This window comes from Schistosoma haematobium, chromosome 3 (assembly GCF_000699445.3).
Source record: "Schistosoma haematobium chromosome 3, whole genome shotgun sequence".
NCBI classification, from domain to species: domain Eukaryota; kingdom Metazoa; phylum Platyhelminthes; class Trematoda; order Strigeidida; family Schistosomatidae; genus Schistosoma; species Schistosoma haematobium.
The window spans coordinates 35,374,677-35,389,912 of record NC_067198.1 but is presented as its reverse complement, the minus strand read 5'-3'; the positions used below and the strand labels follow the sequence as shown (position 1 = coordinate 35,389,912).

General features: G+C 36.4%; 1 protein-coding gene across 2 annotated transcripts in view; it reads right to left on the bottom strand.

Annotated features, from left to right (window-relative positions):
- The window catches only part of MS3_00005639 (uncharacterized protein), a gene marked incomplete at its 5' end in the record, with an annotated part of 32,990 nt that overhangs the window by 17,171 nt on the left and 583 nt on the right, over positions 1–15,236 (bottom strand). The window contains 3 exons of one of the 2 annotated variants that reach the window (XM_035730290.2): positions 357–704; positions 4,076–4,518; positions 6,659–6,749. In XM_035730290.2, the coding sequence (XP_035586364.1) occupies positions 357–704; positions 4,076–4,518; positions 6,659–6,749 (882 nt within the window). Of the gene's footprint in view, positions 1–356; positions 4,519–6,658; positions 6,750–15,236 lie in introns of those variants that run through there. The other variant, XM_051213731.1, reaches the window with a different exon arrangement.

Sequence of the window (15,236 nt, the reverse complement as noted above, 5' to 3'; positions counted from 1 at the left end):
TTATGAATGATAGCCAAAATCCTACGTTCGCCCCCTAATACTTAGACAAAAATGTGTCATTAATTTCAAGTCATCGTTTGACCAACCAAGTCTCTAGTGTCAAATACATTAAAAGACTCAGTAATTCAACGTACTTAAAATGTGTAATAAAATAATTACAAAACAACTTGATATTCCTAGTAAGTCAGTCGGTTACTTTTGATTCAGGAAATCGCATGAATGTCTACTGATCTAAGTTTCTACATGAAATCGGCACAATAAGAGAGAGAAGTAGTAAGAAAAACAGATCAGAGAAACTAATTTCAACTGATATGGAAGCAGTATACTATACAACTATTTGAAATCATAAAACTCACCTAATTATGGGAAGATCTTGAACATTGTTTTGTACAAAAAGTTTTAAAATACGAAGATGGTTTGAATTTCTCGATAAAATTAAAAGTATATCCTCCGAAAGATTTAGGTAATTAATAGAAAATTGGTTGAGGTTGGAAAATATAAATAATCTTGTATTTAAATATGACATGGATTGATTAATTTGAAATAATCTGATAATTTGTAATGATAATAAATTATGCTTTTGATTTTTTGTCAATGATTGTAATACACGACTGACTTCATAACTTCCACAATAAGTCCCACCCCAATAAAATTTTTTTAAACATTTAGCATTCATAATGACCTCACATAATGCATTTATTATTCTGAAGTTTAAATGGGAAAAAGAAAGAATAATAGCATACTTTTAAATGCATAAAAAGTAAAAATAGATAATTACATGGTCGAATATTAAAAAAACATCCTTATAGCTTAAAATACAATGAAAATGTGTTTCTCTACCAAACAGTAACGGGGTAAATTGGTAGTTGAGCCATTCGAATTTTAACCCGGTTAGGTTCCAGGCTTGAATCGAACTTCACGTTCACTGGCCCAAGCAGATCTCAAAAATAATTTCACAAGTCAAAACTGAATACATGAACCCGTATTTGGTGGCTGAATTTGGTTGAAATTATCTCTTTTTCCTTTTTAGCGAACAATAGTAAAAATCTCATTGAAATAATGAGCCCATCAACGTTAGACAACCATTTAAAACCTGCCAGCACAGGAGGGCCGTTTCTCCCTAGTATATGACTCTTCAACAGTGCGCACTAATCACCTCACAACGGGAATCAGACCCAGAACCCACCAACTCGCACGTGAAAGCTTAACCTCCGGACCACTGAACTGATGTTCAACGGCGTTAATGTCTAACTTCAACCAATCCACGATGTTGCGCGGCCATCTTCCATTGTTCTCCATGGGTAACTGCCTCACACTCGACACGGTTGAACTACACTGGTCGCGACTTCTAATAAGAACTCCGAGAATCACCTCGCAAAGTTAGTCAATTTGGATGAAATTCAACAATCTCCACAACCCCGAACTGAAAATTATCATATGCTCAGTAATGGTCTAAAGGTTAAGCGTTCGCTTGGGACCAAAAGTCCTTGGTTCGAATCCCGCGTGTGTGATCATAGAGTAGCACTGCTGAGGAGTCCTATACCAAGATGAAACGGCCATCCAGTGCTTTCAGGTCTTCACTGATGATCTAACATTGATCGGTTTATGATATAAACGAAATACAACAATCTCCGCAACTTCAAACCGAAAAGAGTAGAGAAAGATGAATATGCTTGTTTTATATTAATAGTATACTAAAAACTAAAAAATAGGAAGTTCAAATGCGGGGATGTACATTGGAATAAAAGAATCACCCTTGTGGCTTCCGATGATGATGGTTCTCGAATTTTGTAACCGAAGTGAAGTGAGTTGAACATGTGACTTACAAATGTGATATACGATCTTAGTAACCAAGTGCAAACCCGTGTATTACCGTAACCAATGGTTAGATGTGGCTTGGAGTTGTTCGCAATATCGGAGGTGCATTCACTCTTTGTATCTCTCTAGAACCTGAGTCTGAAAATCTCCTTGTAATCCTAATTCTCCATACCTGGTCTTTTCTTACTACTGCTGATACTGTTACTAGTTCTACTACTCTGAGATTTCTTTAGAGATAATTTTATCTCGCTGTATTAATGTGGTATAGCAACTTGAAATGATACACATGTTAGGATCTACGTTGCTTTCGTTTGAACTATTAATTTTGTATAGGTGTGGTAGTATTGCTAAGCTAAGCCGGATACTGTAAAAGGGATCGAACCTACAACACACGGTTTGAAAACCGTCTTTCATTTTCAAGTGACTGCTCCACCATCACTATAACCCTATTGCGCTATACTTCAGAATAACCGGAAGACGGTTAGAAATACAGGTTTGGCTGATTAGATATATTTACACCAGTAAATCTAAAAGTACGTTTGTTGCTCTTTGAACGGACAATAGGAGAATGAAGAGGACAAAATTATGAAAGTGGGGACCCACTCAGGAAATTTAAAAATCTTGAACTGATAGACAGAAATGCTTCTGGGTAGGTAAATACCTTTTGTACACATATGGATCACCCAGTTGTAGTTTATTCTTCATACAGAGTATTTAGTCGATCTCCAGTACCGTGGAAAGTATGTAGACAGTTGACATCCTCGTGGGTTACTCATATTATCAAAGATCATTTTCCCCTACGTAATTAAAACAAAAAAACATTACCAGTCTTGATGACCTCGCAACCCGATGGATTGATTGCAACGGTTAAGAAACTGTTTGGAACCTGCCACACATAACTGTTGAGCAAAATATTTTATTTTCTTATTTGCCAAGCATAGATTAGTGCAATCAGTTTCGAGACACTATGGAGGTTAGCTGTACTATTAAGTATGGAAAATCGAAGTAGGTGGAGCAGGACTCAAACATGCGGCTCACTAGCTGAAAGTTAAACCCCTTAACCATTAAGCCACTGCTCTACACATACACCCACGTACAGCACTTCTCCATAGGTGGTTGGGAACGAGTAAGTTTTAGAATACAAAACACCCCTCTGTAAAACGATATACTGCTAATTAGTCATCATAGTTTAAAACAATTCCATCTAGCTCATTATAACCGGATGTTTTTTATCTCAATTTAATCATGGAGCGTCTGTGGAATTAAGGTAACATACAGCCAGTGATCTCAAATTAATAACAGCAACTATAATACCTTATCAAAGGTCACAGGTCGTCCTGTCTACTGTAGGAAACTATTACATATAGAAGGATGACTGTTAACCCGAGGTGAAGTTTAAGGTACTTTAGGAAGGGAAGTGAGCACAAGCAGTACCCTTACGATCAATTATCTGTGGACAATTTGACTCATTTGTATAGTCCCAGGAAATCTTGGGACTCAACTCTAAAGTTATGTGGGTGAAAGATATACTAAAGTAAATGGCTTTTCTAAATAATGTAAATAAATCTCCATCAAACATATGATTTCCAGTTAATTTGCATTTGTGTTAACTGTGTTTATTTATCTCTGCACCTCTTGAATACCTTGTTAAATAAGAATGTAATTTAAATTTCTCATAATTGAAACCCTCTGAGTCTTAGACATATTTTACCAGCTATCAGTTTACTTGTTACCTTCTCGTAAATTTGAAGTCGTAAGTCATTGATAATGGAGTACTACATGGTGAAATGGGTACCTGGGCGTAGTTTAGACCTAAGCATTGCTGTTGAAAAATGACTATTCATTTATCTCAAAATTGTAGAGGCATGTCAATTTACTCGACGAAGTAGGATCCAAAAAACTGTGTCAAGTTTGTAATCCATCAACAACGTTTGAGAGACACCGAAGTGTATTTAAGAATCTTTACCCACTTACTAACATCAAAGAAAGTCATGTTATTGAGTAATGGAGACTAGAGTATCGAGTCAAATTAAGATTAGAGTTGTCAACACGGACTGACACCGACAATGCCAAAAATGAAAGTTGGCCACGGGGATTTCTGTGCCGAAATACAAAACTCGCAACCTTAGATCTGATTGGTTTGTCCATAAGTTATAATCTCGCGATAACACTATGTGGACAGACTGCATGTACATGAATAGATATGACACAGCCTGTTCACAATTTAAGTTAAAGGAAATAATTTTCCATAACATACTTTTTTGAAAGTCGGTTCGAGATATTTAAAGAGGATTTATTGTATAAAAGTTTTAATGTCGGTCGTAGGGAAATGGAATGTATCCCAGCATTCGAACACAAAGCACTCAGTGTGTATTCCAAAACAGCAACATGAGACTCATTCCTTGGGTCAAATTCAAGCGAAACCTCGTTACAAATTTTCATAGGGATAATCTGATTCTTGAGAGCTTCAACTTCTGGAAAATTAGGAGGACATATATGTAGTTTCTTCCATACAGATCTATCGGTGTATGCGACCCCACGCCAGTGTTTGCATACGGTAGAAACGTAAACAACTTCATCACCTAAATAACTGTATATACGCTTTACAATATGGTAAGGCAAAAAGCTCCAAGACTGAACCGACGAACTAAAGTCCAATGCCATACGATATAACCGCCAGTCATTTGGGGAATTGACGGCCTAACAGAATTAATAAATTAAGCATTAAAACGCAGGCCAATAAACAAAGAACATTCACGTATGACTTCACGATTAGACTGTGTAGTATACCTGCTTGTAGATGTTCAGATCTCAAATTTTCTTGGAAGAAATGGAAACCAATTTGTTTCTTAAGATATGTAGGGCTAGTGAAATTTCACTAGGCAGTTGCCAAATCATCCGGCAGTTAGGTCACTGGATGTTGAACAGTTCATCGATCGCCGTCAAGGTTGAGGACAACCAACGTGCATCAATTAACCGTACATCATAGACTCGTTCATGCAGTAGAGGTCACAGCTTTGCTTGTACCTACTCTGATATATCTCTGTTATAATATCCTTTGTGTTATACGGTCTTAAAAGCATCCTTAGTACCGTCATACGACGAAGGTGTAGTCCATGTTCGGTGCTGGACGTTAGTTGTGACTTCAGCGTTAGCTGTTGGTCACACCATTGCTATCTAACTCGAGTAGGCTCCCAATCATGCGGCATAGATTATCAACGTTGTTAATCTACCGATCTGAGTTCCGGTTAACAGACAAGATTCTTCTTTATGGGGAGGTAAAAACTTTCGTTTCAGTCCTTCAAGATACAAAAATCCTTGCATGATAGTAGGGATAACTGAGGTAAATTTCCTCAGCAATTATTCTTCAGTGCTAATGATCAACATGCAAACACATTTACACTTTGAAACTGAATATGTAGGCGGCTTTGTTCTAACAATATCCACAATCTCTTGATCTCCTTGAACAACAGTGCTAGCGTGTTCATGATTCGATTCTCTCCTCCTAAATGCAAAATGTTGCTTCAAGACTGGGCTGTGTCAACATCTAAACTAGTGATAGGGAGTGAAGTAGTCGAATGTGTCGACCGCCCCACTTACCTTGGAAGTTTCGTCAGCCCTGTTGAGTATGTGTCTATTGGAATATTGGGAGTAGTTCAAAAAATTCGGTTGGCTTTTGCCAACCTGTGTCACCTGTGTTGTGGGGGAGCTGTTTCTATGTCGACCAAGAGACTGTTATATTACACAGCAGTTTTCTTTGTTATTTTTTATTGTTGTGAAACACGGTTTTCGGAAACAGAGGACATTCGTGAGTCAGCAGTTATGGTTCATGCACTGAATATTTCCATCCATCTACTATCTTGACGGACAGTAGTTGCTGATAATAAATTACATTAGATAAATTTTGGAGACTCAAAGACCATGGCAAAAGATCAGTCCATGAAGCCGCTGACTGTCCGACTGGGTCATGTAAGTAGGTGCAGACTATCTAGTTGGAGTCCTTATGACTGTCTTGACCGATGTTTAGAAACCTTCTGTGATACTGCACAGATTCGTGCGCAATAGATGAGGTGCATTTATTCTTTGTCTTCTCTTAGATCACAAGTTTCTGAATGTCTTTTAAGTATTTTTTATCCCACTAACTTACATTTTCTTGTCGATTGGTATCATAGATGCGTAAGCATTTATATTTCAACTAACGCTTTTACCACCTATACAACTAAGTGATTTGCCCTGGCAGTTTCACCTCTTTTTGATAATGGATTTCAGTAACTTAAAACGATGTATGTGTGTGAGACGTCCTAAGCTGCGTACGACTGACTGAACAGCGAAACTAAAATTAACGTTAAGTCATTTAGTGCCATTAATACTGCTTCTGATAGCGAATTTGACATATTATAAATTCTAAAGATGAAAAAATTCATACATATTTTTGCGTCTTTATTAAGATATCTTCTTAGATATAATTTTCACTAGATTGCATTAGTAATCTATTGAGATATCGCGGATTATGACTGAAGTGAATCATCATGATTGTATTCCTCCTTGTCTGTCTGTACAACAAAATTTATCAGGCTAATGGAGGCAAACGTTTTTAGTAAGATTGACATTTAGCTTTTAGTTTCCTGTTGATCGGACTCCAATTTGAAACAACACATGAACATGTAGAATTATAGTCTAGGTTCGTTATTTGTACCGCCGTATTGATAGACCTATACATAGAACTATATAAAAACAGTCAAGGTCGATAAGCGAATAATTGACAAGGCCGGAATGTGACTCAAGAAGAATAAATAAGTTTATCTCTCTGGGAGCTAGAATACTACAATGAGTACTAAACACTACATGTTCTAGTGGACAGCATCATCGACGAACAAGGAGGATCTGATGCAGGTGTAAAGTCGAGGATTAGCAATGCAAGGACAGCATCCCTACAATCGAAGAATATTTGGAACTCAGACTGCATCACAATGAAAGCTCTAAGATGGAATCTTGAATGAAACAGGGGAAGATGAATATCAAAGAATACATTGCGTCGGAAATTAGAGGCAGATATCGAAAGAGTGAATAATAGATGGAAGCAACTGGAGCGGATTGCCCAGGACAGATTTGAACGGAGAATGCTGGTGGAAAACCTATCCTCCTCCACGATGGGTCACAGGAGTAAGTAGTAGTGCCTGCACTGTTGCTAGTCTTGAGGAATACCTTGGTTTGCTTCCCATAAAAAATGACTTATAACCCACATAAAGCGCTGATCTATAAATCGGCGAGTCAACTCCTTTGGAACGAACTAACGGTAAAAGATGCTGAAATGCTGACAATCGAGTCTACATATGGCTGATTTCAGTACGCTACAGATAACTGTTTTACATTGGAGATGTATGTCCCAAAGCAAAATATAAAATGACGAGTACAGTATAGCTTCACCCATTTGATCTAGGTATTATTAGCCCTGATCATAATACTTGTGAAAGAGTTGTTCCAGAGGCTATGCTAATCAGACTTGGTATTAGATGAAGAAATAATAAAGAGGAATATTTATCATAATACGTTTTTGGTAACAATCCAGAAGTAAGCAGTGGTACATCCTAGCTGTTTCTCTTGGTACCGTGTGTCAAAAACCCATTCACGAATCTGCATATCTGCAATCTTTTTTTGAAAGTCGGACTTAAAGTCACGGTGCATGTCTGAGATCACCCATACAGTACTAAAATCTGTTCGCGTTGTGCTCCGGAGATGCCAAAGACATTACAACTGAAGTTGAAAGTCATAAGGCCTTCGGAAATCACAGCAATTGCTTCGCATGTTTAGAAGCCCTTCATCTGAGACTTGATCTATATTCAAATTACCTAGATGTGGATATTTTTAACCGATTCAGTGATTATGTTTTATTATGTCAGGACTGAAACTGGCCAACTAAAAGTATTTATATCCAGCCGAGTTTCGGCACAATGTAATAGACTTAAGGCCCGGTTAAACAACGATCCATTTCTAAAATGGACGTAAAGAGTCCTGGGTACGTACTAGTGTTTACCAATGTTCCAGTAGCAACCTTTTCTAGGAATGAGAATGAGGGCTCGTATACTCCTAGTTAATGATGGATTCAATATCATTGAAATCAACTGATATTAAGGGGTTGACTTAGACTATCACAGTCAGAACCCTGGTTATCTGTTCTCAGATATTATCTGCCAATAAAAGTCAGTGGAATAAATAAGTTCCCTATACGTACAAGTGCACTTAACCTTGAAGAGTCATATTCACTATAACTAGATTAGATTGGGTTTACTCAAAACAGATCATGAACTTCTACCATGTAAAAGAGGTATTTAAATGACGGTAGTTGGCTCCTTTCTAAACAGCGAGAGTAGTGGAGAAGTTGGTACCTTAGAAATCATTTCTAATTGTTATTTAATCGAAAAATAGGCTCTTAATGTTTGGCCGCTTCTGACCGAGTTACTTATTTTAGGAGCATAAATATTACTTCCATCTACTGATTACTTCATTCTAAATCGCCCGTAGGATCAATATTACTATAAATGGGAAGTTACAATGTAGGTATAGCTACGTTTCGAACAAAGAAGAAATTAGGCAGTAGGTCTGTAATTACCTAACAAAGACTCACGGAAGGTAAGAAACGATAGTTTATGTATCACATTAAAACTTAGTATTAAAAGAATATAAGAACGGGACTATCTAAGTGTCTCGTACATATTCGGTAAACATATCAGCAACAATTCTTGGAAAAGTAGATCCCAAATTTACGGCTCTCACACTATTCACGTCGTTAAAAAAGCACATATTTATGAAAGCTTTGATAGATTACAGGTTACTGTATGCAGGTGGTCAGCTTCCACCTGGTCTTTAATATAAAGTAAGGAAATATCTTATTGTATTGCAAGAGAAGGAAGAAGTCGCGGATTCGGTCCTAAAGAACTATCAACAGTAAGTGCCACTCATGTAATAGTGATAAAATGTGCCTTAATCATGAGAAGAGTTACATGAATTTGTATTATCTGTTGAAGAAAGAATCCCCGCCCAGTTGAATTACTAATAAAAATCCTTATCAAATGCTGGATTAGAGAGTGGTGGCGATTTATTCGTATTTGCAGTAGGCCATTCTGCAATAATTAGGGTAAATTAGGACAGAAGTTCGATGAAGCACAACACTCATATACTAGCATATTTGACATGTGAATTATTCATTCGAAAGTGATAGACAGCTTCTCAGCGGCATCGTTTATAATGGTGTTGACCGGAATCACTAGGAAAATAAGTTAATCAAGGAACATATCTGATAGCAGTGAGTATGACTTGTTCACAGTTAAACATCAGATGATCATCTAGGTTTCTAAGGGTATCGATCAGGAACTATGATAATAATATATTTCTGCCAGGGCAGGTACACGCCAATTTTACAGGCCTGATCTGTAGTATACAACACTGAATTGCTTGCAGTATGCTTCCCGAGTAAGGTTGTTAAATAAATGGAACCAACAAAAATATGAGACATCGCATTCGTGCAGACGAATCAGAGTGCTAATGATCAGGTTTGTGTTTTGGCATTTCAGTGAGCACCTTTCAAGTGGCGTCTCTGTTTTCTTGAAACTTTGCAGGCGATGCTACCCATAAATAACATATTATAACGATTTTAAGTGCTTCGAACTATTTAGTGTTCTGAATTCACTGTCATGATAAGTGGTTCGAACAATTTTACGTGTTACTGTCCGTTAACAAATTAACTAAATCTCACAACTTCGTTTAAACTCCAGATTTTTCCATAAAATCGTTGTAAATCTTATAGCTTTCCCAAAGCCAGTGACATTTTTGAATAAGCGCTCCAAAATCTATGTGGCATAATTCGCAAAACGTGAATTTGGTACATGTAGATTGCTTACGCCTCTCAACGTAAAATTACAACCAAAATTGTTTACATATGAAAGGTACAATAGAATAGGTATTATGAAACCAAGTTTAGATTTATTTCAGCATTTCATTCTGACAACAGACTAAGAAGCCTTCGTTTCACTACTTTTTTAAACAAGGTATTGCAATGCGGAAACTTAGATGAAAAACCAACTCCCTGGTTTCAGAGCATGTGTAAAGTGTTTTCGAGGTTCTTTCAGGGGTTTTGTTTCGGCGGTTTTATGTAATTTATAATTATCTATCTAATATTCACCTTTTATCATAACGACTTTAGCAGTTTGATTGTTTCCTCAATCTTTGAGGTTTTCAAACCCCTGTATTCTAATTTATCAGGTCAGTCAAGGATGAGGTAATGAACAGACATGGATAAAAAAGCCTACATGTGGGTATCGTTAGAGTTTTAATTAAGTTATTGCGTCAGTGAATTAATTAACTAAATATTATGTATCATTGGAATAATTATTGATTCTTATTAATCGTTCACTCGCTGCAAATTGACGCAGCTTTGAGGTAAATTGCTGAAAAATCTCTACCTGATTGAGTATGATTATACTGATAGTGCTACTTCGATGTAATGCGCTTGTTATCATAAGCTGTTTCAGTGGTGAATATGAGGAGGTACAACACTGTTATGGGCAACGTCAGTTTCCATAAAAATGATCCAGGCAATCAGTGTATGGAGTCGCCTTAAGCTTGTAGTGGCATGGGACCATAACCACACAATCCTCAAAGCTGAACATGAGACAACTTGGAAAATAGATATTCAATTTTTAACGCGGAGAAATACCTAACGATGGAGATGGCGGGAATAATGTATTGAATGAGTTGGGGTTGATCGGATAGCATGGCTCGGCCATGCAGGCGTGGTCCCTCTGAATGTTACCTTATATCTTCTATTCATATTAAATATATTGTTCCTTCTCTAGACTAACCTTGTTCTACATCATGTATTGGTAATTGATACGATACAGTGAGTTGGTGTAGTCGATGGTGTGACTTCCACGTAAGATCTTATAGATTAGGCAGTTATATCATGACAAATCTACAATTTTAGGATTAGGTCTATTATTAGAGCAATACCAACATTATAGCAGACCATAATTCTAAAAGCTCACCTGTGTTTTACTTGGTCATGTGGGCTGAATGAGATATCGCAGTAGCAGTAACCCAAGCATCTTAGCATTGAGATGGGCTTCACTTGTGTTTCGTCCCATATACAGCAGCAGTAGGATAGTCAAATCACAACCAGTTACAGTGCCTACTGGTGGCTGAAACCCTTTTTGTAATATAAAACACTCCTTCTTGCTCATACTGGTACAAGTACAGTGAGTTTGAAAATAAATATTTGTTAGGAACCGTATTTTAATCATGCATGCTTATTATCACGTGAGAACTAAGTTCTTAACGAATTGGAATACGATACAATACGATGTAATAAGGGCTGATCATTTTCAACATGGAGGTAACAATAATTCAAGTTACTACATCATATTAAGGAAGTATAAGGTCATATGGTGAAAAGCTTTACATGAACCGGATGTGGTGATGAAGTTATAAGAGCAAATAAGGGCGCTGATGGAAGAAAGCGCATGATAAATTAGCAGCACTATCGAATTCAGTATAGCCAGACTAAAGAACTTTACGTTGTATGATTTGACAACTAGACACATTGAGCAATGGTAGTTATACAGTTGCAGAACTTTGAAGACACATGATTTAAAAGGCGAATAATAGAACAAATAATGACTTCCGTCTCGTCTCTTCGAAAACTGTCTTGCTCTGAAAGTCGTGTCATTGAATCTTGCACTGAATGGCACCATTTAGAGCACTTCGACATAATGTGTAAAAGGAAGCACGCAACATAACAGAATTTATTATTAAATAAGAGGTAAGTGTAGTAGTAACGTCCCATTACAAAGTAGTCAGTGAATACAGAATTGCAAACCGTAATGTTTAGACTAAGCCATTCATCTGAAGTAAGTAACAAATCACGTTTTATTATTAATTCAAAATGATATCCTGAGGAAGTCTGGGCTTGCGCGTGATCAAAGAAACTGATTTCTTACTGGTGTTGAGGATTCGTTCCAGGTAATCTATTATCGTCTTAAATGAACTCAGTCGGTGAGTGTAGTCTACAAGGCAAGAGAACTACACTTATCTTGTGTGTTGAAATTCATTAAATGATATTGGTAGATCATCCCAAAACAAGAAAAGTTTGCTCAACAGCATGCTTCTAAACTTTTTACTTATATCGGCGTAAATATTTCAGGAGTCGAAATGCTGACTTGCAGAATTATGGTCTACCATGATATTAGTACTGCTCTGCTAATAGACCTAATCCTAAAATTGTAGATTTGTCATGATGTAACCGCCTAATATATATGATCTTACGTGGAAGTCACATTATTATCTAAACCATCTCATCGCATCGTAACAATCCTCAATATATGATGAAGGACACAATTAGGCAAATCTACTAGTCACATGCAAACACGAACGTTTGCAGTATTAACACTAACCTGGACGTTTTCTATGATAGATTCTGTACTAAAGGAAAAAAGGTAGTACCAATAAAGAAATGATTTGTTAATGAACATCAAATAAGATACTGCATTTTGTAGAAGTCTATTTCTTTCAACGTTTTGTGCTTAAAACGTGGAAGCATTAGATCAAAATTTTAGGGTTATCACAAGCGTAATCAAGAACTGACATACCTTCATTTTTCTCATCTTGCAAACAGTAATGTTAACACATGTAGTCCCCCGGACTGCAACAAACTATTTCTTCGTTGACGAAAATTGGAAAGTGATTGAGTCTCTTCGTCAAGACGTGTAACAGTATTTAATTAAAAATATGCAGTTTATTGGAAGATCGTAATATGGATTATGTACATCGAGATTTCGTGCCTACGGACTGAGGCTGACCAACAGAAACATTTAGAAACCAGAAGGCTGTGACGATATGAACTATCGGTATACACCACTGTAGATAACGTTCCTCAGACATCTTTTTAAAGGTACAAAATTCCCGATCTGTCTGTTTCTTCTCAAATTCATACTGAAAAGTGATGATAGCCATTGAAAGCCAAGGACTCCATTTTTGATTCAATATTCTGTTATGTTTGCTATATTTATAATCTATGACCGAGGACAGATGATTCAACTATACACTTTATATTTGAGTAATTTGGTCAACTGGGATACACTGAGGTATTGAACAATCACACTGTAGTAGGACTGAGTGAACACAACCATTTCGAATTGATAGTAGTAGTAGATTAACACTAGACTCAGATCCCTTTGTAATTGAGTTAGATTCATATTGAGGCCAAGAATTGCGTGAGAATACGGATAACACTGGCAGCAGGATATTCTGCGTGATAAATCCAGGACTCCATTATACTAGTATGAAGTGGATTTAAACAGCCCAAGGTGACTAGTCAGTGTGTCTCAGGTATTTATATATAAATATGGCAGGGGAATTCGATTGACAGGTAGATGGATAGAAGCAACGAAATCAGGAAATGTTGGGACAATTCATGTGTAAGGCATTCTAATTAACCACAAAAGTGAGCACAAGTTAACCAGTGGGATTATTGTTATTACTATTAATGGCTTTATTCAATATTATATTTTGATACTATATAGAATTCTCAGCACAGGGTATTTCTACAAGTTGCTTACGCAAAAAAACGGCAACAAAGACAAGGAAGGTTTAAAAATATCGAACCGAAAACTGTACAATTTTTAAAATTAGAGAAATGTTCAGAATGCAGGTTATTGATTAGGTTAACTCTTACAACCTGTTCGTCACAGAGTATATTTCCTAGGTAAGGTATTATAGAACTTTTATACTTTTACTTGTGTGCATGGATTTTAACGTAATTACGTCTCATTCTACCAGAAGATATACAAGGAGAAAGATAAGAGTGAAGGAGATGGTTAGTATCTGATAAAATAACACCTGCCAGGAGTTTGCATGACTTTAGATGTCTGTCCACAACCATATTAATTATGACCTCGAAAGATACACCACACATCTTTCTAACTGCCTTCAGCACTCTCTGCACTATAGCAAAGTCTTTTCTCAAAAGCCCGGGAAAGAATAATGAAGAACAGTAAAGAATAATAGGTAATACGCAAGAATTGACAAATTGTAAGAGTAAATGACAAGCAATCCCAAAAGCATGCAATCTCTTTATGTAGTAAGTCAGATGGAAAACCTTCGAAAACAATAAAACGTGGGAAGACCAAGAGAGATCAGAGGAAAAGGTAACACCAAGATAATTGACCTTCGACACTGTGTTTATCAAAGAGTCTCCGATGGTACAAGCATTATGGGATCTCAAAATGGTGTTTAGATTCTGTTCATGTCTCATGCTAAAGTTAACAGCTTGACATTTAGACGGATTAAGTATGAGAACATTACCAACAGATCAACAATAAATACGAGACAAAAACCTATTCATTTATTTGGGATGTTAAGAGGAAGAGATAGGCATACATACAGTGAGATCATCGGCATATTTCACAAAAGTGTTTTCTGTGGAAGATGGCAGATCATGCCGAAAAAATGAGAAAAGAAATAAGTATACAATTATGTATAATTATCATATATGTATTAAATACAATAGATCATCTTATATCAGTTTCTCAACTTTTACTAATAAACACGTCAGTTCAATATTCAGTGGATTAGTTCCTATTCCATATTAAACAAATTGCGTGGCATGCTATCTCATCTGGAAAGCTTAATACAATAATCTTATCCCATATGTTACCCTTGCTTAACAAAGATCAGTCCTAATATAATATGCTTATGATCATTCCTGTTCCAAGACTTAATCCGTTTTGATGAGGTCATGTATTTTTGTACCTACTGTAAACGATGAAAACTTTTTTGGTTACTGTAATCAGCAACAACCCAAGTGGTAAGTAGATGAGGGTTACTTGTTATTTTAGCCTATGTACTACATATGATTCGTTAGGGCGCTAATTTATCGAAACAATGTTAACTTTAGTTGAAATAACTAAGTGATTCCTCCGGTAGCTTCAGTATACGCTGTAAGCTTAATAAATATGACAAATTGTGAACAAATTAAACCGCCACAAGGACCTGTACTCGTTTACAATACTGGTCTATCTCTCCATATTGCTAAGAATATGAAGAAAAGAAGTAATTAGCAATAAGTAAATACTTTATCAGAACATTAACAACGTAGTGAGTACATGTTGATACACTTTATTATGAAATAAGGTCATATTCAATCTTCGTGAATGTTCTGTGAATATGTAGGTAACTGATATTGAAATATATCTTATTAGTAACAACGATTATCTGTACAATATGTCATTCTAGAGTCAGCATTTCAAATTCTTTGTTGTTTCATATTCGAAGTTATCACTAAATTCCCACAGGATTCTTCTTTTATCTTTCCTGCTAGGTTGTATATTATGAGAAATCTCCCTCGATGGTGGTAGAAAAAAACTACA